At 51.7% G+C, this 25,012-nt stretch overlaps 8 protein-coding genes across 8 annotated transcripts; 5 read left to right on the top strand and 3 right to left on the bottom strand.

The window, feature by feature from the left end:
* Positions 1-450: 450 nt before the first annotated feature.
* Positions 451-3,780, top strand: BJY04DRAFT_208795 (Zn(II)2Cys6 transcription factor domain-containing protein; the record flags this gene model as incomplete). Its single annotated transcript, XM_073714035.1, has 10 exons — positions 451-523; positions 1,616-1,751; positions 1,817-2,171; positions 2,270-2,344; positions 2,402-2,514; positions 2,551-2,873; positions 2,930-3,078; positions 3,129-3,248; positions 3,278-3,540; positions 3,663-3,780. The coding sequence occupies 10 exons, from the start codon at positions 451-453 to the stop codon at positions 3,778-3,780; spliced, it is 1,725 nt and encodes a 574-aa protein (XP_073569078.1).
* A 1,916-nt stretch (positions 3,781-5,696) lies between these two features.
* On the top strand, positions 5,697-7,246 carry BJY04DRAFT_229189 (MFS transporter; the record flags this gene model as incomplete). The annotated part of the gene is made up of 4 exons (XM_073719009.1): positions 5,697-5,804; positions 5,864-6,901; positions 6,953-7,126; positions 7,179-7,246. Exons 1-4 carry the CDS (start codon positions 5,714-5,716, stop codon positions 7,244-7,246), a joined length of 1,371 nt encoding a protein of 456 aa, XP_073569077.1. The 5' UTR covers positions 5,697-5,713.
* A 795-nt stretch (positions 7,247-8,041) lies between these two features.
* On the top strand, positions 8,042-10,108 carry BJY04DRAFT_229187 (flavin-containing monooxygenase; the record flags this gene model as incomplete). The annotated part of the gene is made up of 2 exons (XM_073719008.1): positions 8,042-8,521; positions 8,570-10,108. Exons 1-2 carry the CDS (start codon positions 8,243-8,245, stop codon positions 10,106-10,108), a joined length of 1,818 nt encoding a protein of 605 aa, XP_073569076.1. The 5' UTR covers positions 8,042-8,242.
* Positions 10,109-10,719: 611 nt separating this feature from the next.
* BJY04DRAFT_229184 (zinc-binding alcohol dehydrogenase family protein) lies at positions 10,720-12,257 on the bottom strand. Its single transcript, XM_073719007.1, has 4 exons — positions 11,985-12,257; positions 11,894-11,934; positions 11,389-11,840; positions 10,720-11,326 (listed from the first exon to the last, which is right to left on the bottom strand). The coding sequence occupies exons 1-4, from the start codon at positions 12,237-12,239 to the stop codon at positions 10,791-10,793; spliced, it is 1,284 nt and encodes a 427-aa protein (XP_073569075.1). The 5' UTR covers positions 12,240-12,257; the 3' UTR covers positions 10,720-10,790.
* A 687-nt stretch (positions 12,258-12,944) lies between these two features.
* Positions 12,945-16,031, top strand: BJY04DRAFT_229181 (putative methionine permease; the record flags this gene model as incomplete). Its single annotated transcript, XM_073719006.1, has 5 exons — positions 12,945-13,976; positions 14,020-14,420; positions 14,471-14,555; positions 15,151-15,413; positions 15,488-16,031. 5 exons carry the CDS (start codon positions 12,945-12,947, stop codon positions 16,029-16,031), a joined length of 2,325 nt encoding a protein of 774 aa, XP_073569074.1.
* Positions 16,032-16,608: 577 nt separating this feature from the next.
* Positions 16,609-18,164, top strand: BJY04DRAFT_229180 (uncharacterized protein; the record flags this gene model as incomplete). Its single annotated transcript, XM_073719005.1, has 4 exons — positions 16,609-16,681; positions 16,736-17,720; positions 17,837-17,933; positions 17,985-18,164. 4 exons carry the CDS (start codon positions 16,609-16,611, stop codon positions 18,162-18,164), a joined length of 1,335 nt encoding a protein of 444 aa, XP_073569073.1.
* Positions 18,165-22,047: 3,883 nt separating this feature from the next.
* On the bottom strand, positions 22,048-22,935 carry BJY04DRAFT_220376 (ankyrin repeat domain-containing protein; the record flags this gene model as incomplete). Its single annotated transcript, XM_073716853.1, has 1 exon — positions 22,048-22,935. One exon carries the CDS (start codon positions 22,933-22,935, stop codon positions 22,048-22,050), a length of 888 nt encoding a protein of 295 aa, XP_073569072.1.
* A 479-nt stretch (positions 22,936-23,414) lies between these two features.
* On the bottom strand, positions 23,415-24,941 carry BJY04DRAFT_220375 (CFEM domain-containing protein; the record flags this gene model as incomplete). Its single annotated transcript, XM_073716852.1, has 8 exons — positions 23,415-23,683; positions 23,749-23,816; positions 23,870-24,252; positions 24,310-24,377; positions 24,424-24,460; positions 24,506-24,684; positions 24,732-24,867; positions 24,918-24,941. 8 exons carry the CDS (start codon positions 24,939-24,941, stop codon positions 23,415-23,417), a joined length of 1,164 nt encoding a protein of 387 aa, XP_073569071.1.
* Positions 24,942-25,012: the final 71 nt, after the last annotated feature.

Below are 25,012 nucleotides of genomic sequence, written 5' to 3'. Positions count from 1 at the left end.
TCTCCCCGGTCATACATCTGTCCTGGTGTTCCGCCGTCGTGGGGTGGTAAGATGGATGGACTTCCCCCGTCGAAGAGAGTTGGTCGCATGGGTGCAGGTCGGTAGATAGATAAAGAAGTTCAAGGCCCCGATGTTAGCTATTACATCTTATCATCAACCACACTACACTTTCTCCCAATATCGGCATGTCAAAGCCTGAGTTTTCAGTCCTCGTCATTGGAGGCGACAGCATCGGGCCTGAAGTCTGTGACGAAGCCGTCGCCGTGCTTGAAGCTATTAGTTTTTTCCCCAACAGCCGCGCCAAATTCAACTTTATCTACTGGCCCTTCAGGGGTGCTTCGATTGACTAATATGGTGTTTCTGTAACCGACGAAACTCTAGAGCAAGGAAAGAACGCGGATGCAATCCTCATAGGCTCAGTTGGCGGCCCTAAATGGGACGGCAAGCAGCATGGCTTTAAAGGACCCGAGGGCGCAACTCTCCGTCTACAACAGGCAACTAATGTCTACGCCAATATCCAACCGTGTAAACATCTCCCCGGTGGCCGGACACCATTGCACGAAGAATTGGTCAAGTAGACAAAATTCCTTGTACTACAAGAAAACACAGGGGGCGCCTTCTACGGGCCTAAAACCAAGAAAGAAGACTACGCTTCTGATCTGTAGGCGTACAAGAAATCCGAAATTCAACAAATCATTCATATAGCCGCTCATCTCGCTCTGTCGGATGCTGTACCCGTCAAACATGTTATCAGCTATGGCAATAACAGTGTCCTAGCTACCTCTCGACTTTGGCGCAGAGTGGTTACCAAGACCATCACAAACAAGTTTCCAGAGGTCGAACTTGTACATCAATTAGCAGATAGCGCAACAACGCTGATGATAATGCGCCCGACGGCTTTTAACAGCGTCATCATGGCAGATAATACATTTGGAGATATTCTGTCTAATCTTGCCGGTGTGATTCCTGGAACACTAGGCGTGCTACCCTCTGCCTGCCTGGCTGATCTTCCATGCAAGCATTGGGGTGACAAGCCGACTAAGGGGTTTTATGAGCCGGTGCATGGGTCAGCACCTGATATTGCTGGGCAAGGAATTGCCAATCCTGTAGGGGCTATTCTCAACGCCGCACTTCTACTGCGGTATAGTTTTGTCATGGAAACCGAGGCCAGGGCTATTGAGGAGGCAGTTTCGCAGACACTTCGTAGCGGAGTGAAGACTAAAGACATCAATGGGACTACCTCTACAAAGGATATGGGAGAGGCTGTCAGGGCCAGGTTGACCGCGATGTTGCAGACAAGTAATGGTGTTTGATTCTACTTGGCGTACTAGCATGAGAGAAGGATAAGGTTACAACTTATGCAAGCAATATGGACTTTATATGAGTTGCTGCATGACCGTAAAGTGATCTTGGGAGATGTTGCCGACCCCCGCACGCTTGATAAAGGAGCTAATTACCCCCTGTCTTTGTTCACTGCTCATCTCATGAGATGGCAATGTCTAAACGACTGTGGGAAGATGATACTACTGATCCAAATCTACCATCGCTAGTACGCAAAATCACAGCATGCTCAGCCTGCCGAAGACAAAAGGTCCGTCTTCTCTCAGCCACCAAGTATGTAGACTAACCAAGCGACACCAGATCAAATGTCTGATAGACGAGTCTGGTACACCATGTCGTCGTTGTGCAAAGTATAGACTACAATGCGTGGTGAATAAGAACCTACAGACCATCATTGACGAAAAGACACAGTAAGCCCAACGCCTAATGTAGTTGATATCGCGGTGAGAGCTCCCTCCTGACGACAGGCGTATAGATACATCGATGCGATACTCAAAGACCTGGAGAATACACATATACTACTACGCCAACTAGTCCAGAAGCTCGGCTTGCCAGACCCCAAGGTCTTGCAGACTGCGGCACTGCGCAAGACATTACACTCGAAGCCATTGAGAGATGCCGATCGGGGGTTTGAGAATAGCAATCATCACGATGATTCCGGTTTCTCGCGAGACGGATCCCCAGAGTTCTCTGCAACTGAAGATCCTAGCCTACCCCATGTTCCTATGCAGTCTCTCTACGCACTTACTAAACTGAAGTCCCTGAGATCTCCTGGTGTCTTAGACCAGCAACATAACCAGGATACAAATGACTTTACCCAGCGCGGAGCAGTCAGCGAGAGCGAGGCAGAGCGACTCTTCACACAATATCGTGATGGTCTTGATGCCTTTTCTACAAAATCAGTTGCCGTTATGACTCCCTAAACGAGACGCGAAGAAAGACCCCTATCATGACGGCCGCCATCCTAACTGTCGCGGCGCTCCATGACTCGCAGTCAGACCATGTCTACACTATCTGTAATACGGAGCTTTGACGGTTAATATCGCTCGCCATGTTTGAGTGCCGTGTAAGCCGCGATTTCCTCCGCGCTATGTGCGTCGCATCATACTGGCTCAGCGAAATCTCGTGGCGAAATTCCGGCCACGCCATTCTTCTTGCCTCCGAGTGCGATTTGTACGATAGACATCGTCAGGCAGTGAAAAGGTAGAGCACAGAGGCCGCGGATGGTGCAAGGCTGTGGTTCATTCTGCGAGTGTGTGATCAGAGGCTTGCCACGCTGTATGGGCGCCCAGCTATCGTGCACGAAGATGGTTCAATGCAAGAGATCGAAAGCTTTTTGAAGTCGCCTGTGTCTAACCACCAGGATCGGCGCTTGCTCGGCCAGATAGCGCTTCTGGACATTTTCAAAAGTATACGAGAATTGTCTGGCTCTGACACAGACAAGCCCATCCCTCGCGCCTATCTCCATCAACTCGGCTATTTCAACAATCAGCTAGACGGATGGCATAGACACTGGTCTACCTCGGTTTCTGGTAATACCCTCGTACATACCGGACCTAATGAAAGGGCTAAGATTTGTTACCTGCAGAGCAGTACGAATCCATCGGTGCATTCCCGCGCAAAGCATTGCATCTACACTGCCAGTTTGCAAAGCTTCATCTCAACTCGCACGTCTTCCGCGGCCTTCCTACCGGTCAGCCAATCCCACATTACTTCTGGGACTGCGCGACCGCTGCAGTTTCCGCCGCGACGTCGACAATAAACGTCATTCTCGATGATTCCATTAGGTAGTCGCCGGGGTCGTGGTTGGCATGCCCTCGTATCTACACTGTATGACTGCTTTTGCCTATACATTCCTCGTCAAGGTTGTTCTCAAATACGGCAATTACCTCATCGAGCCAGACTACGTTTGGAATCTGACGAAAGTCTCGTCCAGCGTTTTCGAGCTGTTCCAGCGGGCAGGTGGCACCTTACGAAGCTCATGGCGCCCGGCCTGGAGAGGATGGCGTCGATGTTGGACCCAGCGAGGAGACCACACTTGCAAAGCATTGGACGCGGTCTGAACAGTTCTCCCATGCCTGATCTTAGTGGTCTCTTCAATTCCGCTCCTCAAGAATTAGGGCTTGTCGATCCTTTTGCTCGGTTGCAAGATGAGTACCAGTTTGACTACACCATGAATGTTGGATTGCCACATTGGCCGTCTTTGGACGTAGACGCCACTTGTGGGGACCTACAGGGCTCGTTGTTATAAGCACTTTTTATTTATCTGCTTTTAGTTTCTTCCTTTGACATAACCTTGATTACTTATCCCTACTGGAAAGCTGGGTCACCATTTTCGAATACCCTCCTGTCTACTGCTCGGTCTGCAGCGCCAGCGCCCTCTCTTCCTCCTCGCGCTCCCGCTCAATCTGCCGCCGGATCCGTGCCATGCTATTATAAAACTCATTTTGGGGCCCATTCTCACCTTCCTCCACAGGTAATGCCCCGTAACTCAGTAAAAGCTCCGCCATATCCTCTCGCTGCTTGTTAAGGGCATGTCGCAGCGGCGTTACTCCATTCGAATCCATTAAATCGAGTACAGGTCCATTCCGAAATGCGTAATCCTCATGGCTCACAAACGCAATGGACCGATGGAGTTCCCGACGTTCAGGAGAGTAGTTAAAGTCAAGCGTCGTCCAAGGGGCGCTCATCTCTTTGTCGGCACTATTGCCGCCTCGGAGCTTTAGCGTATCGAGGAAGAAACGCAGGATCTCGATATCACCGGTTGCTATAGCGAGGTGAAATGGCGATCTCCCTTGGCAGTCTAACAATTCAAGCTCGGTCCCGGCGTCGACGAGCAGTCGGATGATTTCCTTCATACAGGGATTGTATTCGTGGCGTACAAGAGCAGTGTGGAGCGGGATTCGGCCCTGTCGGTCACGGAAGTCGAGCAATCCTCCAGTGTTGTCCAGAATAAACTGCACCATACTAATCCTTTCGCTCAGAATAGCAAAATGGAGGAGTGTTTGTCCGGAATAGTTAGTCCAGGTGTACATGTTCTCTTCTACGTAGGGCATAAGTAGTCGGAGAAGATTTTCGTGGCCATGCTTCAGGGCGAGCATCTGCGCAGTGTGGTTGTTGATATCGCCAATGCTGGTGTCGATATCGCTGCGTTGAAGAAGTTGGTGTACAATGTCTTCGTTCCCTGCAGCCGTTGCTGCGAGAAGGAGCTCAGATGGCGAGATGGTCGGCATTAGTGGTATGCCATGCTTGAGCGCGACACGAAGGCACTCGACATCCCGAGCGTAGGTCACGATATTTAGTAGCATCGAGGCGTTGTCCCCCCCCTGAGCAGTAAAGTCCGCGCCGCCATTCAAGAGATCGTCGATAATGGTTGCATTCAAATCCCAGCGACGAGTCTTGGTGGCCTTGTTCAACGGCGTTTCATGGGAGGTATTACGGGCGTTGACATCTGCGCCGGCCTCGAGCAGCAAGCTCACGCATGATCTTTGCAGGGTTGCATGCGAGGCAGTGTGAATAGCTACTTCGCCGTATACGTCGGGAATGTCAATTTTCGCCCCCCTAGTGAGAAGATGAGCGACAATATCCACGTGGTCCCGACTGATGGCGAATCGCAACGGCGTGGGCATTGAAAACGAGGGTCCTGTGTATGGAGTCTTGTCATCGGGGAATCTATGCGCCGGATTTACTGTTGGATTCCAATTTTTCCACGCGTCCTCCTCCTCCGGTGGTATGTCTGTCGGTGCGCCGTTTTCGAGCAAGCGCTGGACGATATCTCGGTGTCCATACCAGCAGGCTGCGATTAAGGCATCAAATAGGTGATATTGATCCAGCCTGCAATAGTCGAACACCCGCTCCAGAGTTTCGAGAGACCCTTTTCCCGCTGCCCAGGTAAGACATCTTTGGCGGAATTCCTGGGTGTTGTTGAGACCGCATTGATAGAGAAGACGATTTAAGGCTCGGTGGGTGTGTCTGCATGTTTTCACTAAGCGTGACAAGTCGCATCCGAACAGGAAAGAGGCACAGTGCAGGAGGAGCTCCTGTGGAAGGGTGACGAGGTGAATCATGGCTGTGTTGGTTGGGAAAAGGACAGATGGAGATGGAGGGGAAAGAAAGAGAGGTTCAAGTTCAGTAACGCCAAGAGGTGAGCTCCAAAGTCTCTGCCTACGGCTGCCTGAATCTCCCATCATGGATGGCATTCTTCCAAACACTCTGTATACAAACTAATAGAATAATATAGATATACGAGTAGTTTAGTCGGCTTGGCATGGCGAGCTCGGTTACATTTCTTCCGACCTGCTCGTATTCAGGTCTATTTTCTATTTAGCCTGCTCACTCCCCAACCAGCCTGGAGACACCATCCCCTCGCGCCATGACTACCACCCAGCAGCCTTCTCGACTGCTCAAGTGGCGGTCATCAAAAACATTCATTGTACTCACAATATGCATCGCTCTTTTCGCAGGTGCGTTAACCACAAGCTCCCACCCCCAGAACCCCGCATCTCACACCCCATCATATTAGAAACCTTCCTGTACGCCTTTCTCGTCCCCATTCTGGGCTACATGTTTGAGACTCGCCTCCACGTCGACGCCTCAGAAACACAATGGTACACCTCCGCCATCCTCGCGGTCCATGGCTACGTCTCTGCGCTTTCTGGTCCCATTATCGGGCACTTCGCGGATAAATCCCCGCGTCGCAAAGGCCCGCTCATCTGGGGGTTAATTGTGTGCATTATCGGCACAGTACTGGTCGCCTGGTCAAGCTCTCTTTTTGTCCTTTTTGTCGGTCGCATGTTGCAGGGTGCTGCGGGTGCTGTCGTTTGGATCGTCGGCTTTGCTACGCTTGCCGACCTGTTGAGCCAGGATATCATGGGTACGGCTATGGGCATGGTTGGGTCCTGCGCGAGTCTAGGGAGTATTAGTGGCCCGATGGCGTCGGGGTTGGTGCTGGAGTGGTGGGGGTATTGGGCGACTTGGGCGATTCCGATTGTCGTTCTGGCCGTGGATATTGCGTTGCGGCTGTTGATGATCGAGCCAGAGCCGTCGTCTGCTACTGCTGCAGTGTCCGAGTCTAGCTCTGGCGAGGAAGAGGCAGATGCAGGTGAAACGGACAGACTTTTGAGTGAGCAGGAGCAGCCACCGACAGAACCCGGACATTTCTGGTCCGTTGTCCTGCGCGACAGTCGAATCCTCGTCGCCATTCTCGTCCCTATTACAGGCGTCTCTGTTGGTGCGAGCTTCAGCGCAACCATCCCCCTCTACGTCGAGGATGCGTTCGGGTGGGGGCCAGCTCGCGCGGGCGCATTGTTCGGATATCTCTCCGTGCCATCGCTCTTTCTCAGTCCGTTGGTTGGTTGGATACGCGACCGTGTTGGCGTCCGCTTACCTACGGCGGTTTCAGCGGTGCTTACTGCGGGGTTGTTGGCGGTGCTGGGTATAGCCGGCAACAGGACCCTTGTACCTGACCTGACAGCGGGGAAAGCACTTTACACATCGACAATTGTTGTGATTGGCATTGTGAGACCGTTTCTCGGAGGAGTCGGGGTGCTCGAGGTCACAAGTGCGTATGTTGCTCTATTGTGATAACTAGAGACTAATTAGGAAACCGCAGGGGTTGTTCGCGAGTATCAAGACAACAGGCCAGGCATTTTCGGCCCAGCGGGCGGGTTATCGCGAATCCTCTCTCTTACCGATGCCGCAGCCAGTCTAGGTCTCACCATTGGTCCCATTGTCTCGGGGGCGCTGGTAGAATTGGTCGGCTACACTGCGATGAATATAGTTTTTGGTAGGTCAACCATCGTTAATCTGTTGACTACACCCTATTCTAACTGTCTCAGGTGGCATCCTCCTCATCATGGCGATTCTGGTGCTTGTGTATATGGGATCATCCCGAGCGATGGACTAGTCCGACCACGACATGATAAAAAGGCCAATGCGGCTGGAGCTGCCAGTCCAGAGGTCAATGAGTATGTAGGTCAATGTGATTTAACTAAGACAGAGTAGATAGTATACTACTCGAAGCCGACCAGCCTGAAAAGTAGCAGAGGTTCGCTTTTAATAAGACTGTATTACGTCGAGGCGCTGATGAATTAGGGTTGGGAACTTGGAGATAGTACGTGCTATGATCGGTTAACAGATACTCCTGGGGTGGATGTGATTTGCTCCATGTAAGATATGGAGACTATCAGATCGTCCGGCAAGTATACGTCGCATTCATGCCGCAGAGGCTCCTGAAACTCAGCCTTTGTCCTGGGTAGCTCTCATCGTGGATGTTTCCAAGCCGTCAGCGACCACCAAAGAACATGCCTCGCGTATCTATTCCCAAAATAGTGATAACATATTCAACGTGGAGGTTACTCTACATAGGTCTCGTGTGGAGCATGGATAGTTTCCACCATCAACCGGGGCGACTGATACCTCGATAGCAATCAGGAAAACAAGGACTTTCTTCCACAGATCATTAGGCTCTACTAACTGTACACCAACAAGCTGCCATCGGATTCCTATTCATCGTACGGAAGGATCTGGGTTGGGTTGATTGATTTTCGAGGCATACTCACGTTCTTGCGGAATAGCGAGTGACTTTTTGTTTTGGTAAATCAAATGAAACAAATGATTCGAAAGATAAGCCCCAGCTGACTCCAAATACTGGCTTAAATGAAAAATACAATTCTTTGCGAAATTGCATACCTCATCGGGGTCCACAATGTCGTGATACCTTTGAGCTCGGAGAGTACTCTCACCCTCCTGATTCGACATTCGACCCCGAACTGCTCTCATCCGAGTCAGCGAGACAAAGCACACCATGCTATTCCCCGCAGTGATTCGCTACCTGATGCTGATAAAAGGCGACTCACGCCGAAGGAGGGGAAGACACAGCCAAGGCAGTTAGAAGAACAAGATGGCAGCAGTCAAGGCACCGCTGGTCACCCAGACCGAGCTCCCGATCCTCACAGAGACAAAGGCGCAGCCGGAGACAAAAGCAGTTCCAGTGCTGCCGACGGAAAGTAAACTTTCCACGCGACCGGCCTTTGAGATCGAAGAGCATCCGATCGACCAAGTCCGACCGATCAGGGTTGGAGTTATTGGAGCTGGGCTGTCGGGTATCACGGCGGGGGTCTTGCTGCCTGCGAAGCTCCCAGGTTTGGATCTGCGCATCTACGACAAGAATGCCGATGTGGTGAGTAGAGTTGGGGCTATCTGCATTTGAGCAATGCTAACTCATCAGGGCGGAACATGGTACGAGAACACATACCCCGGAGTGCGCTGCGATATCCCCGCCCACGTATACCAATCCTGCTTCTCGCCGAACACCGAATGGACGGAGGAGTTTGCACAAGGCCACGAGATTCGAGACTACTGGCAGGGCATCGCGCGCAAGTACGACGTCTACAAATATGTCCGCCCGCAACAGAAGGTTGAACGGGCCGAATGGTATGGAGACAAGGGCAAGTGGAAAGTGACCGTGCGAGACCTGAAGGAGAACAAAGTCTATGAAGAAGAGTTAGATGTCGTTCTCAACGCCATCGGCCACTTCAACGCGTGGAAACTCCCTGACTACCCGGGCATCAATGACTTCCAGGGTCCGCTTTTCCATTCCTCCAACTGGAACCATAACGTCGACCTGAAAGGGAAGCGTGTCGCACTCATCGGAAACGGTGCTTCAGGCCTCCAAGTCCTCCCCTCAATCCAACCCATCGCTGCACACGTTGACCACTACGCGCGCAACCGCACCTGGATCGCTGATTCCTTCGGCACCGTCGGGGTGCGGCGCCTCGAACCCAACATCATCCCCAAAGAACAGATCGAAACCTTTAAAGACCCCGAAACCTACCTCAAGTACCGCAAATCCGTCGAAGACGGTTACTTCTCGCGCTTCGGCGCTATCTTCAAGAACTCCCCCATCAACGCAAACCTCCGCGAACAATGGAGCCAGCTTATGCTCGCCCGCATCACCGAAAAGCCCGAACTCGCCGATAAAATCATCCCTGACTTCCCTCCTAATTGTCGTCGCCCAACACCTGGCCCCGGTTACCTCGAAGCCCTCTGCAAGGATAACGTCGACTACATCCAAACACATATTGAGCGTTTCACACCGACAAGCATCATCACAAAGGACGGCACTGAACGCCCCGTCGACGTAGTCATCTGCTCGACAGGCGCAAATGTCGACCACGTCCCACCCTTTTCCATCATCGCAAACGGCATCGATCTTCGAGAAGCGTGGAAACACGGCGGAACCTACGGCTTCCCCTACAACTACCTCGGAATTGCAACTCCGGGTATTCCCAACTTCCTCTGGATTGGCGGTCCCAACGCAACCGGCCACGGCGGAAGCGTCCCCAACAGCGTCGAAAACCAAGTCGTATACGTCGCAAAGATCATCCGCAAATTCCGCAATCAAGGCATCAAGTCATTCGCGCCTAGCAAAGAGGCTACAGATGACTTTCTGGAGTACTCAGATCAGTTTTTCCCGCGCACCGTGTGGACGGATAACTGCAGCTCGTGGTATAACGGCGGGCGGCCAGGCGCGAGAATTCACGGGTTGTTCCCAGGAAGTGCGGCGTCGTTGAATTATATCCGACGAGATCCGCGCTGGGAGGACTTTGATTTTACTTATGTTAATCCGAGCGGAAACCGCTTCGCATGGTTCGGCAATGGGTGGACGACGAGAGAGACGGCAGAGGGCGAGGATCTCACGCCCCATCTGAAGAAACCGGAGGATATTGACTTACGGACTTATCTAGAGACCTGGGTGGATGTTTAATCTTGTCTATATTATTCCCAACTGTATAGAAGAATATAGCTTTCTACCTTATGTCCAGGTGAACCTGTTTGCAATTCTGATATATATATCAACATACCTCGAGCAAGCAGATCTCTAAAGCACCAAATAAAAACTTCGCGACTGGTATTAGAATAAACGCCGACACATCGGCATCAAATATCCGATTTTGATCAATTTCTAAACTCCTAATCCCTAGTCCTTCAACACACCAGAGCGGTTGATAGTTAAGCGTCGCCGCCACAGCGCACAAACCATCCGAGAAGATGTATAACCGGAGGATAAATAACGACTCCAAATGACACCATATCGATAAGAATCCATCCGTGCCCCTCGTCCGGTACCGGCTTGCCCCTCCAATCCTTGGGGATGGCGACATTGCGGGATTGATGGCGTCAGGGTCTTGTCTTGGAGTAGCGAATTATTGGGTGGTCTGTGCTCCTGGAGAAGGAGATGATGTAGGCTGATTGATAAGCCAATTTTTGAGGTCGTAGAATCCTCGAGAGATGAAGCAAGAGTTGCGTATAGGGTGTATGAGCTCAATGCTGTGGCTATTCTTTCTAGACCATCTAACGCCTCTATCATAGTGTATCATTATCATAACTCAACGCAGCCAATCCAATGCAATCCAAACCATATCCATCCGTAATAGAAGCCATTTTTTTCAGTCTAAACTCACCACAATCCGCTTCCCACTCGCATCCCCCCGCCTCAGCATCTCCAGTGCCTCGTTTATCCCATCTAACCCACCCTCTGCCCTGATGATCTCTGGCAACTCTAATGTTCCGCTCTCAATGAGACTCTCCAGCCACGTAACCATCGCCTCACCGACTTCCGGAGAGGAATGGAAGAGCTTGATGGGGACTGTGTGGTAGACAATTCTCTCGTCGCGTTCTTTCGGTAGCCCTGTTAGGCCAAGTAGATGTGCATGAGCGCCGTTCTCAGCGATGGTCGGGTCTAGCGTAGCTTGTAGCAGTGTAGCTGTATCCTTTCCGACGATATCGACGGCGTATCGGAGTTTTCCTTTCGTTACACCGCGGATGATTTCAACTGCCCGCGTGGTGTCGTGTCTGTCGACGAGGATATCGACGCCTGCAGCGTGCAGTTTGGCCCCGTGTCTGGCTACATCGGCGACTGCGATGGTTTTAAGACCGGCCTTGCGGGCGAGTTGGATTGTGAGGATGCCGGTTGTTGTTGATGCTATTTGTTGTTAGGTATGTTGAACGATGTAAGGGGGAATAGGCGAAGCATGAAGGACTCACCACCCCAGATAGCAATCCAATCGCCAGCTTTCGGTCGCTCAATCTCATCTCTTGATGCGAAGCACTCGTCTCGCACATCAGCGGGGATCGTGCCTGGGTCGACCTTGGACAGAACATCTGGTAGATTAGGCCCGGCGCATCCAGCGATCGCCCTAAAGTCCAATCCCAAGGAAACACCCAGGGCTAGAACAGAGGCGACAAAGGCAACTCCTACCGACGCCGCAGCGTGGGCGTAGTCTGTCGAGGGAATCTTTGCGGCGTTGTAATGTGTGGTGACGGCGTACTCCTGGAACGCGGCCTTTCGGATGTCGCGGTAGTCTGTGGAAGGTACCAAGACCAGGTCGCCCTTGCGTAGACGGGACCCCTCCAGAGTATCGGGTGTCTGTACAACTACCCCTGCAAGGTCGCGGCCGTTTACCCAAGGCAGACTCGGGATGCCGAAGTTGAAGGCCCTGTTAGATGTTAGATCGGATCTGATAATCTCAGATGAAGTGGCATGACTTACGGGCCCTTCCAGTCGACCGGGTTCAGTCCGATGGCAATCACCTGATGCCGTTAGAAGATATCGCGGGGTTATATAGAAGCTTGGACCATACCTTAATGAGGATCTCGTCCTTGTGTAGGATAGATGGTATGGCATGATCGGTCACCACGGCGTAGGGCTGCTGAGCGGCGTGCAGAAGCAAGGCTCGCTGCGTCACACTTGGCGTTTGAGCATTCTGTATCTGGCTTATTGATCTATCAGATTCCGAAGTGACATTCTCTCGCTGCTCGATCAGAATCTCCTCGTGGTAGATAGCCGGGCGCTTCCCCTCCAGTGTTGTGGTTGTCAAAGTCGTGACAGTCGTCATTCTGGGTGTATAGGATGTATGTGTCTTGGAGGATAGTTTTTGGAGAATGCCAGTATTTACAGGCTTACATGAGTCAGGATGATGCGCAGACGGGGCCCGTCAATCGGATCCTGGCACCAGTGATGAAATTAGCACGATTCTTGCGTGCAGCTCCCCATCTCCAACAACAGGCCGGATCGCTGACTCGGGGCTATCTCTCGCACGAGAGCGTAATATATGTGACGGAGAGGGAATGGTTTGAAATCAAGAGCGTAATTTGCAGTTGGGGCAGGGGGTCTGGGGACGCCATTGTGGTGTGCTATCACGAATAGGGCATTGCCAATCGCGGGGTTGGATGACGTGATGAAGGGGCAAATGGTCTCTCCAGCTTGACTTTCAGGCACGGGGAAGGCGGTAGAGAAAGATGCGGATTGCATTGTTTACAAACAGAACTGACTCTAGTGGATTGGATTGGGATCCTGCTTGCTTGGGTTGAGTTGGTGGTGGTGGTTGTGGCACATCGGCGACATATCGACTGGTTGTGATACAGCATGCTGCCTGCCTGACACCAGCTGCTGATAGAAAGACGTGACTAAATGACGTGCCAGATACCCTCAACAACTGGCTGCTGATGAGCTCTGCATTTCTAATCACTCCTTGCCGACTCCCTCGGTCGGCATGTTCAAAGTCAACATCTCCATGCTGCTGTGAGCAGCGACAGAAACCATGGAGGCAGAGACACAACCCCTATTGACCCCGTCGTACGAGCCGCGATATGACGGCGAGGCAGAGCAGCGACGCGATGGCCTCCCAACAGCGGTTCCTGGAAAATACCTTAGCTGGACGACCGCCTATATCCTCGTCGTCTCGCGAGTCATTGGCAGCGGCATATTCGCAACCCCCGGCTCGATCGTAAAATCTTCCGGAAGCATCGGACTGTCGCTTCTGCTATGGCTGGCGGGCACGATTCTCGCGGCGTGTGGAATGGTCGTGTCGATGGAGTACGGCTGCATGCTACCCCGGTCAGGAGGAGACAAGGTCTACCTCGAATACACATACCCGCGACCGCGATTTCTCGCATCGACGCTGATCGCCGTACAAGCCGTTCTCCTGGGCTTTACGGCCAGCAACTGTATTATCTTCGCAAAGTACACATTCTTCGCGTTTGGCGGCGAGCCGACCGAGCTTCAGCACAAACTAATCGCAGCGGGTCTGCTCACAGCGATAACTATAGTCCACGGCTGTTTCCGACAAACGGGGATCTGGATCCAGAACCTACTTGGCTGGCTGAAGATATTCCTCATCGGGTCCATGTCGTTGACGGGAATCTGGGTGATTCTGCTACGGCCATCGGATTTCGCCAGCGGAGCTGGACAATCGGCGCACCCGTTTGCGTGGGATAATATGTGGGAGGGATCGAACTGGAGCTGGAATCTCCTGTCAACCTCGCTATTCAAAGTCCTATACTCGTACGCGGGTCTGAACAACGTCAACAACGTGCTCAGTGAAGTGCGCGACCCAATCCAAACAATCAAGACGGTCTGTCCGGCGGCGCTGTTGACATCGGGAGCGCTGTATCTGCTGGCAAACACATCTTATTTCTTGGTAGTACCACTCGACGAGATCAAACAGAGCGGAGAACTTGTTGCAGCGCTGCTGTTCGAGCGACTGTTTGGGCCGCGAGTTGGCGGAATTCTCTTCCCCTTGGCCATCGCCATTTCGGCCGCTGGCAATGTGATGGTGGTAACCTTTGCACTGGTATGCTCATTCCTATTCTTTCCTTGCGTGTCTGACGAAGCAGGCACGCGTCAACCAAGAGATCGCACGACAGGGGTTCCTTCCCTGGGGCGACACCTTGTCCTCTTCTAAACCCTTCGGGACACCGTTATGGGGTTTGATCGTGCATTACTTTCCTTCACTGCTTGTGATCACCCTTCCACCGCAGGGAGACGTTTACAACTTCATTCTGGATGTCGAGGGATATCCGGGCACTATATTCGGCCTCGCCGTAACGGGCGGACTGCTGCTTCTTCGATACCGAGAGCCCTACCTGTCTCGACCATTCAAAGCCTGGTTGCCAGCCGTGTGGATCCGGATTGCGGTATCTGTGGCGTTGCTTGTGTCTCCCTTCATCCCTCCCCCTAACTATAAGGGGGACGTGGACTTCTTCTATGCTACCTATGCTATTGTTGGAACTGGAGTGTAAGTTATAATCACCTGTTCACGACGGAGAGTGTCACTGACAAACTTAGGATTGTGTTTGGAGTGCTATACTGGTACGTATGGACCGTGCTACTTCCCAAATGGGGTCAATATAAATTAGAGGAGGAAGAGAAAGTGCTTGATGACGGGACGACGGTGACGAAGCTTGTTCGGTCTAGATAGATGCTTGATAGAACCCATAGTGTCGGTTAGTTCGCTAATACACTTACCATCTTTATCCTTGCAACCCTGCATACGCATACGAAGTTCAAACAAGTTTTCCCTATGTGTATTCTGTACAACAGAGGCAACCTGTAAGCTTACCGCATCTCCATCTCCTCCCATGTCAGTATCACTATGCTTAGAAATCCAGGATATCATCATCGCTGCCATGCTTGACCTCGTAAATATTACATCTGCATCATGCCATGCCATCCAATAGGTATCATTTGGATTTATCAGCATTGCACCTCAAGGCGTCACACTCTCGATTGCGTGCTGATCTGACAAATTGGCAACCCCTCATTGTTCAGTACATAAGGCCCAAGCAACATCCCCGGACTCATCCATCTCCACATTAGCTTTATCCTACACCAACAGCCCTAATCAAAAGAAAAAAGTATACAGTATGGCCTCAGCAACAGTACAACTCCCCCCCTCAACCGCCACAAACCCCATCCTCACCACCTCCACTATACCGGCCTCCTCCGATAAACCGCATCATGTCCAGACAACTCTCAACTTCTTCAAAGACCACGAGGATGGCTCCCCGCCGACCCCTAACATTGTCGGCGACGCAGAGGCGTACAAGAAGCAGCCGCTCGAGACAATCCCGGTCACAATCACCGATGTCTCCGGCAAAGAGTTAGACTACTCCCTCGACGGCAACGGATTCCAATACTACTACCACGAGAGCGCCGAGAAGGACTTCCTCGATGACGAGCAGATCAAGCGCGTCTACTACCCAGAGACGGAGCAATTGTTGAAGGATGCGTACGTCCGCCCGTTCGAGTCCTTGTTTTTGTTCCATCTAAGACACATCATATACTAACGAGAAATCCGACTAGAACCGGCGCGACCAAGATCTTCATCTTCGACCACACAATCCGCCGCGCCCCTCAGGACAACCGAGCTCCCCAGCCGGACGCTGTCCTCCGCGGGCCCGTCCAACGCGTCCACATCGACCAATCCTACACTGCATCCAAGAACCGCGTCTCACACCACCTCCCCGATGAAGCCGAAAAGCTGTTGAAAGGCCGATACCAGATCATCAATGTATGGCGACCGATCAAGCCGATTTTCAAGGATCCGCTCGCGGTCGCAGACGCGCACAGCGTACCCGACTCCGACCTCGTGCCTATCAAGCTAGTTTACCCTGACCGCGAGGGCGAAACATATGGGGTGCGCGCAAACCCAGCGTTCAAATGGTACTACCGGTATGGACAGCCGACGGACCTAGTTACACTGATCAAGTGCTTTGACTCGAAGACTGATGGTCGCGCGAGGCGCGTGCCGCATTCGGCCTTTGTCAATCCGGAGACGGAGGGAGAATCTCCTAGGGAGAGTATTGAGGTTAGGGCGTTGGTTTTCCACCCGGATGACACGGAGTAGACTAGCTACCTCAGATGCTAGAGGTAATTGGTGCATTTTGGTGTCTTATTCGGGTAGTCTATTAGTATTGGGATTGACTGGGCCAGATTGATATGATATGGATGATGACTTGATATGGTGTTAATGAACATTGCTAAATGCGTAATCGAGATCTTGATAACCATAACCTGCAACCCGTAATTTTCAGTTCCACATTCCACCCTCGGCAGGCCGTACGTACGTATACCTATCAAGTGGCTGAAATGCCGTGCGAGCACGTAATCGAATGGCCATACTACACCATCACCAACCACCAGAAAACATCACCACCGCCAAGATGTGGATAACAATCGTTCTTTGACAAGAGGACGTTTCGACCGAGAGATCTGGGCTGCTCATGTCTCGTACTTGTGGATCTAGAGCTGACCTGATGACAGCTTCCGAGGGATTGATTGTTTACTGAGAGCGGACTAGGGGAGTGGAGCGTGGCTATATAGGGCTTGCTTGCCGTCATCTCTCGAAGCAGAGCTACCCTTGAACACTGCTGGGAGCATTTGATCATTCAACAAGTCTAGTCAATTCGTAATACACATCCAAGATGGTCGCTGAAAAAGATCTCAGCACCGACGAAGAGGTCGCCAACGACCCCGTCGTGCCTCACAAGTATCCAGGTACATCGCTACCTTCCCCCCTCCACATCCATGAAACAAACTGACAGTAAACAGTAAAATGGTACCGCTCAACCTTCTACAACGCCCTAATCCTAGGTCTATGCAACTTCCTCGCCCCCGGAATCTGGGGCGCCATGAACTCCCTTGGCGGCGGCGGCGCCGCAGAACCCTACGTCGTAAACACCGCCAACGCCCTCACCTTCTGCCTGATGGTTCTCTCCTGCTTCTTCGGCAGCGTGGTCGTCAAATTCATCGGCATTAAATGGACCCTCATCGTCGGAACAATGGGATACGCGCCCTACGCAGCGGGAATCTACACCCAGGTCCGCTACGACAGCAACTGGCTTACGCTCTTCGGCGCGGCGCTCTGCGGCCTCTCAGCGGGTATCTTCTGGATGGCTGAATCTGCAATTGCGCTCGCGTACCCGGAGCCGCATAATCAGGGCAAGTTTCTTGGATTCTGGCTTTCGTTCAGGGTCATGGGGCAGATTGTAGGTGGGGCGATCAATCTCGGTGTCAACAAGGATCGCAATACGGCGGGGAGTGTCTCCTACGTCGTTTACTATATTTTCATTACGCTGCAGGCGCTGGGGCCGTTTGCCGGGTTATTACTTACCAGCCCGGCGAAGGTGCAGAGGACCGACGGAGTCCCGGTCAAACTAAGCATCCCGAATGATGTGTGGTATGAGATCAAGGCGATGACAAGATTGCTGGTTAGCAAGAACTTCCTGCTCATCACGCCGTTGATTTGGCAGGCGACTTTTAGTGAAGCTGTCTTCTTCACGTATAACTCCATGTGGTTTTCTGTGCGCAGCAGGGCGCTCGGGTCGTTTGTGTCCGCCGTTATGGCGATTATTTCGGGGAATCTGCTTGGTGCTTTTCTGGACAGCAAGCTCTCGCTTAAGCTGCGGAGTCGCGGTGGGTTTATTCTTATCCTGACGCTGCAAGGAGCATGGTGGCTTTGGGGGACGATTGTGGTTACGGACTTTCATAAGAGGCAGCCGAATTACGATTGGGCGGATAGCGGGTTTGGGAAAGGGTGGCCGCTGTATTTGTTTTGGACTGTTGGGTTTCAGTTGAACTACATGTTCTTGTAGGTGGACTTCTCATCGGTGGTATATCAATCGGGGCACACTGCTAACCTGGCCTTTATAGGTACTTTATCGTCGGCAACCTGGCAAAAGATGAATCGGAAATTGTCCGCATTGCTGGTCTGCTTCGAGGAATGGAGTCGGCTTCACAGGCTGTTTCAGTGAGTTTGATCATGTTCAGACTGCAGTGCGTGGCTAATGAGTATATACAGTACGGTTTGAGCAGTGTGTCTATCATGGCGTCCGTGGGCAGTGTCTACATGAACTTCGGCCTTTGGGCGATCGCTCTGTTTCCAGCGTGGTTGGTCATCAAGGAGATCGGGGTCTCACTAGGGGATAGAAAGATAGAGAGGGAGATACAGGCTGCTCGGGAGAACGTTGCGGCCCAGTGAGATGTCCGCGCATCTGTCGACAAATTAGTGGATAGGAGTGGTTATGCGTCCACTACGTTGACAGGGCCATCGCTGTGCTGCAGATCGGGCATTAGAATGCGCTATGACCGTAGATTTGAGGTGCAACTACTCGTGGTTAAGCATTAGAAACTAGCCTTGGTTCTGTCAACCTAGCTGCATATGTTGGATTGAATACACAGGCGATATGCCATCTGGATCTGGCCCGAAAGTGACCTAGGTGCGATATACCCTTTGAGCTGTGGAACTACATGAAAGCCCCCATACGGCAGCTGCCACAGACGGCCCGTGGACGGGCTGGCGGTTGCTTGTACGCGAATGCCACAGTATGCGCTTGAATTTCCCCGCCTTTCTGTTTCCCAGTACTGCTTTAGCGAGACAAGTTTCCCTGTATTATGGCAGCCCCTAGTATTCCCAGGGCGTCCCATTCTCAAAAGTCCTTCGTACAATAGCCCCAGCTTTCCTTAGGATCGTCACCTATATAGCAGCGCCCTTCGCAACATCCGGGACACCAGGCGCCTCGTATACAGCACGAGTAGCCGTCTTTCTGGCATTACTCTGGTTGTCGCAACGCAGGTGGCATGTCAGCATCCTTGATTTGGGGCTGGGGTGAGAGACGCACTTTCATGGATAGGACTCTCCAGCTCGACGAACCCAATCGCTGGAGCTTCGTGGGCTTGCGGTTTGGATTCGGTGGTGTGTTGGTTGTAGGCAGCAGGCCCAGGAGTTCTCCTTGGATTATGCATATTAGCTGCTGATTTCTATTGCCAACGGGAGTTATATGGATAGATACCCGTGCTAACTCGGTCGTGTCCTGCGTAATGGTGCAATTGTTAGCCCGGGGTCGATACGATAGGTTATGCGTGGGGGTGGGACTGGGGAAGTATACCATGTTCTCAGGGCACGCGGTTCTCTGAGAAAAACGGGCCTGGAGACAGCCTGGGCTCCCGATACCAACAGGATGAGAATGAATAGCCAGCCTGTTTGAACCTGGCATGGCCATGGCGGAGGGTATGGCAAAGCTTGGTGAAAGAAACCGAAAAAGCTGCATTTTGAGGTGCTAGATTCCACGCTGAGGGAAATGAGAGCAAGAAAGCAGCCATGTATTGTTTATCAATCCTTATATAAATTCTGGTAGTTAGAGCCTCAGATTCTATTGAAATCTGGACATCACCCACGCAGTCCGTAGTGCAACTCTCTGGTAGCTTCAGTCTATGATGCTTTGAGATTTGCGATGAGTGACTGTTGTGAGCATGTTAAGGCCAGATCTACTATGACTGACATATGTGGCACCTGCTATGACGCGGTCTAAGAAGAGCGGTTCGAGCCATAAGATTGAATGGTTATATGGCTGGCCTATCTTTAGAGTTTGAGTGATCGTAAATGGTTGATTGGGAGCGCAGCTAGACTATTAGAAGCCTTCAGTTAGAGGTCGGAGTACGAAGGAAGTCAAAGCAGTTCGGTAACATAAAGAGACTCTAGCAGAGCTGTTCTGCTCCATGTATCCATTTCTCCAGGATGGGCCTAGATTTGTTTTCTCATCTCCAGTGCAGGCCATTGAGCAAGATTGAGATCATTAGCAGTAGGTGCAGCGTATTCAGGATTTACGTTAGAGTCATTCGAAGGTTTGTCGGTTTGTTCAGGTTTTGGTGCCTAGGCATGTCTTATCAAATACTCATGTTCCGAAAACCACAGAAGCCATGGTCTTGAGCACTGGCATGGTACATACGTGACTATGCCTTTGACACATGAGGGGATCAGGCGAGAGGAAACCCACAGGACACGAAATATTGGTCGTGGTACAACCATAACTTTATTTTTATCAAAAGGATCTCCCAAAAGCCATCCGGAGATGTTCATAGCGTTTCGCTTCTACCTCCTAGGGCAGTTTCAGACCTAACCAGGATTCCTCGAAGCAATGCCCGCAACATTGATCCCGTTGAAGGCCGTCATGGCGCATCAAACACCCGCGCGAAAGCAGATAGTATTGTCGCCAGCATCGGTCTCTACAAAAGAAAGCTCCGATTTACGTATCTTGACGAATTGTTCATTACTCGAAATCCCCTCGACATAATACATATAATATGGAAAAGCCTGTCAGTGAAAGGAAAAGCTCGATTTATGCAGACTTGCCGCACGTACTACACGCTCTTCCGGGACAAGGCGTACAAAGCAGCACACGACCAATCACTCCTACACTTTTACACGGCAATCGAGAAAGGTAGCAAAGACGGTGTACGGCAGTTCCTCCTAGCCGGCGCCAATGCAAGCGCGAATCCAGCCGCACACCCTAGATGCAAATCGCTGCGCACCCCATTGACATTGGCAGCCGTACATGGGAACTTCCAGGTCATGCAGCTTCTGCTGGAGAATGGAGCAAAGATTAACGAATTGGACCAAAAGGAAGACACAGCCCTATCATGTACAGTTTCGCATGGAGACCGTCACACCGCCGAGTACCTGATCAACAAGGGCGCAGACCCAAACCTCGGAGAGGCCCTGGTGAAAGCCATCAGTAGGTGCGAAATGGACTTTGTGCCCATGCTACTGGACGCCGGTGCATGTGTACAGTCCTTTTCGGTCGATGGTGATGTGCTAGAGCTCGCGGTACAGGTGGGGTCTGCGAGCTCCGTCAGACATATTCTCTCTGCACTCAAGAGGCAGGATGGACTCATCCGGCCTCAGGCCCTACGGGTAGCTTCTCATGTGGGCAAGACGGAGATGGTACGCATACTGCTAGATGGGGGAGTGGATGATAAGGAGGGGTGGGCTTTAGCAGCAGCCATAATGGCCGGACACCAGGATGTGTCGCATGTATTCTTAGAGGGCGGTGACCCTGCGCAGCGTTTGTTGCCTGCGTTAAGAGCATACGACCACCATCTGACGACCCAATTCGACCGCAATCGCCCTATCTTCTTATCATCCAGTCGGCGCTGGGTTTGGGGTGGGAGCATGCGGATTGTGGACAGTAACACTATAGGGCAGAAAGGAGGGTGGGATCCTGTTATCACGACGAGCGAATTTTCTCGAAGCATTTAGGTGGGACGTTGCGGTGCTCTTATCTAGTTGGCACGGGGCAAATTGGGAAGCTTTGAATTCTTAGGTTGGTAACCCTGTTGTGATATATTACTCTGCTCAATGATATAATTCAATGCGATATGGTCCTAATGAGCTAGCAAGCATATAGCAAAGCAAAGTTAGGTGAGCCGAAGCTTCCTCGGGGTTGTCTGGCAAGGACCGAGGACTGATAAACCCTTTAAGGGTCGCAGAACAAGTCCAGGAAAAGACACGTTTGCTCGAGGCGGATATGATCAGTCTTCCTCGTCAAAGAATACATGTTCTGGGTTTGATACTCCAGTACCGCTAGCCGTCTCCAGCTGTGTTCGCTTGCTACCGTCTTGACGCGCGGCCCTGGCCTGTGATTTTGTTTAAATACCATGGATAAAATAGATACCCAATATGCACTGGGAGGAATGCCTTAGCCTGCGCAGCGCGGCCGTCACCTGTTCTATTCTCGCTGAGAGTGGTGCCATAATTCAAAACCGACTCAACAATATCCGCACCGTCGTATCTGTTCTCCAAATCCAGAAGCTGTCTGAAGAGCTCCCGGCTCACCTACTCTATCGCGAGGTTCAGCGTATTTCGCGACCTGCTCGTGTTGGACGTCACAGGAGCGCCTGCTTCAATAAGCGATTGGGCCATAATCCACTGACAGCAGTCAATTGCTACAGTCAGGGGTGGAGGGGACCAAGTATCCACCAATACCAGCACGTGAATGAATAGCTGAAAGAGAGCTAAGACCTGATTGTACGGACTAGTGAGATTAATGCACAAGAAGATCTATACCTATACCCATGAGCACTTCTTACACGCGGCACCCAGCCTCATCTGAGACCTCCATTTCCGGACGCCTTGCGTATGGTTTCGTCCTCTTGCATGGTCTGTCCTCAACCGAACCCACCCGAAGAATCTTGTCACCAGCGCTTGCAGCAAGTGCTATCGCCTGTTTGCTGCGGGGATCAACACGCTCTGCGAACAAAAGCTGGGCCACCTCCCTATTCCCGTTCCTGACTGCCAAACGCAACAAGTTTTCTCGAGCTGTATCAACTCCCTGGTTGGGCAACAGGTCACGCATCAATTTAAAAACCTCAACGGGCCCATGTGCAGCGACGACATCCAGAATAGGCCCATGGCTTGACTTCGTCGCTACCGAAACGCCCGCCTGTATCAGCATCTGCACGACCCCCCACTGCCCCGTCTCAACCGCGTGTTCTAGCCCTGAAATCCCGTTCCCAGATTCTACATTGGGGCTAGCACCATGCTGTAGAAGCATCTCGACGAACGGGCCATTGAATCCCTCAATGGCAAGCCAAAGCAGGGACTCGCCAGGTCCGCGGAATAGGGGATCGATTCCCTGCTTCACGTCCACGCTGCTATCGACGAGGGGCTTCAATGTGTCGTTTCGCTCGTGGACTATCGTGAAATAGATAAGGTGGGAAAGCCCATGACTCGTTCCGAGGGGGTCGAGGCCGGCTTGGAGGAATTTGCCCATCGCGCGAGCTGGGGTTCCGTAGAATAATGACGACTGGATGTACTTGTAGAAATGAGTAGAATTCACATTCCGGTAGAGGAGTTCGTCGACGATTTCGTTGAGGCGGCGACATGTTTGGACGAGCGCAGCTTTGTCGCGTATTGATTCCACCTCGTTCCAGACAATCAGCAGGAGCTCTGTTGGTAGCAGTGCGAGCTGCATTTTGGTTATAGCAATATCCAGTATCTCTAGTGTATGCCCATGCACCGTCAATTGTAGAAATGTAGGAGTGAACTGTCTATGTAGAGGATTGCTGAATAGGTGACAATAGAATACTGAGACCATGAAGGCTGTTTCCCGGTCGTCCCTTCCGCTCCAGCCATAAACTCACTCAGACTGATGACGATGGGCATTTTAGACTTTGGCGCTGGTTGGGTATTGGAAGGTAAAACAGGAGGCGAACGTGTTTCCATATTGCGCAAGGAGATACTGTTCATTCTGGAGGTTTGCGAGATTGCTTCATATCGAGCTACATATTTGCTCAGACTTGGCCCAAGCATCGTTTCTCTAAGCGTCCTAGAGTCGGTGGACGTTTCTGACGACACTGACGGAAGTCTATGCCGGCTCGAGTTCTTCCTCTCCAGTTGTAGCATGCTCTTATCGCCTGAGTCTTTCTTATTCCCGAGTCCGTGCGCGTGGTTTCATGTCTTTGCGCTCTCAATCTCCTGCAATCGAATAAACTCCCCTTGTTCGCGGTTCGCACTCTGGAATGTCCCTGACCGAACTGGCGCAGGTGATGGGATGCCGACGCCCGCGCTTCCTCTCCCAGCAAAGGAGTCATAAATTGAGATTTTGGCCCCGAGCTTTGAGTAAGTATAGTTGAAAAACGCGCGGATGCCGGGCATACAGGCGCATATTATGCTGAGGTACACTTCGAGGAGTGACCAGACGCCTATTGAGACGAAGTTCTCTAGATGGTTGAGATTGTTAGGACTGTCGTACATGAGACAGCAACAATGACTGTGGGGTACGTACTCGTTGGATTGTCTGTCATGTCGAATGAGAGTGACGAAACGAAGCGAAGGATGCTGACCACCGTCACACTGCGCATCATTAGAACCAGTCTGGCTCATCGATGGAATCGAGAAAGACATACACAATCCCCCCGGCAAACATCACGCAGATCCCCGCCTTCCTTCCGCAGGATAAATTCAAAGCCAACAGCGTCGGCATCGGAAGCGCGATAATCACGACATCGAGAACAATGTTGATAATTGCGTGCGACCAAATGAGCGCTGCGTGGTCGATACAATGCCCCTCATGCCCACCGTCCCACATATGCCAGAAGTAATTGAGCGGCTGACAAGAGAAGATATTTGTGAAGAGGATCGCGAGGCCCCAGGCTGTTGTGAATGTCAGGACGCCTTTGCTCGCCAGGCGGAACCGTTCGTCAGGGAAAAGCCGTAGGTATAAGAGGAGCATGGAGATTTTGGATAAGGCGATCGAGGCGATGTAGAGGGCTTCTTCGACGAAGTATAACTACGAAAGCAGCATGTTAGATTTAGGGTTGGGCACTAGGCGGGACGAGCAATATACGTGAAGGATATGCGTGATGTCATGAAAGGGAAGAAACCAGATGTCGGTTCCTAGGCCGAGACGAAGGTCTTTGCCAGTCAGCGCGTATGTCAACGGATATCGAGAGGTACTAACAAACAAATCCTATGGCAGTAATCGCAAGCGCAACGACCTAGACCGATTAGCAATAAGTCGAAGCCCACATACTGTGTCTTACCAGGGACAGAACGGCTACTCCATCATCGAACCCGAGCTTGGACCCGATGAGTCGACCGGCGATTCGGAGAGTAACCGCGATGGCCGAGAGAATGATACCAGTGGTAAGCACAACAGGGAACACCTTGTTGTCGACGGTGACAGGATAGTCGCAGGTGTCATACAGGAACCGCGTTGACCCTTTGTCAGGTCAGTTGACGCCAGGTAATATTAGGCAAGAGTCATACTCAGGTTATCCTTGATCGTGCAGTTCTGCAAGCCACAGGACTGTATCTGCGCGATGAGCTGCGCATTTTGACAGACACAGCCAATGTCGAGCAAGCGACAGGACGACGAGGGAATGGCTTGCGTCAGGCAAAGCAGCTGAAGGTGTCAGACAGGGCAAGATTCATATTGAATTTAATCAAACATACTGCGCACGATGGTAACCCATCCATGAGGTCACGCCATACGACCCGCCATCAAGTCAACAAAGACATTGAGAAATCAGGGAACAAAGAAACACAAC

The sequence above is a fragment of the Aspergillus karnatakaensis genome (assembly GCF_047715665.1).
Source record: "Aspergillus karnatakaensis strain CBS 102800 unplaced genomic scaffold BJY04scaffold_39, whole genome shotgun sequence".
Classification (NCBI taxonomy): Eukaryota; Fungi; Ascomycota; class Eurotiomycetes; order Eurotiales; family Aspergillaceae; genus Aspergillus; species Aspergillus karnatakaensis.
Note: the sequence above shows the minus strand (reverse complement) of the source record. Positions and strands in the feature narration are given on the sequence as shown.

What these genes read in the sequence shown, in the direction of transcription:
- BJY04DRAFT_229184 (XM_073719007.1), bottom strand. Translation starts at nt 12,239, where the DNA reads ATGACGACTGTCACGACTTTGACAACCACAACACTGGAGGGGAAGCGC. An exon ending in AGGACGAGATCCTCATTAAG is followed by an intron (nt 11,935 to 11,984) that starts GTATGGTCCAAG and finishes TAACGGCATCAG; the next exon opens with GTGATTGCCATCGGACTGAA. An exon ending in CCGGTCGACTGGAAGGGCCC is followed by an intron (nt 11,841 to 11,893) that starts GTAAGTCATGCC and finishes AACATCTAACAG; the next exon opens with GGCCTTCAACTTCGGCATCC.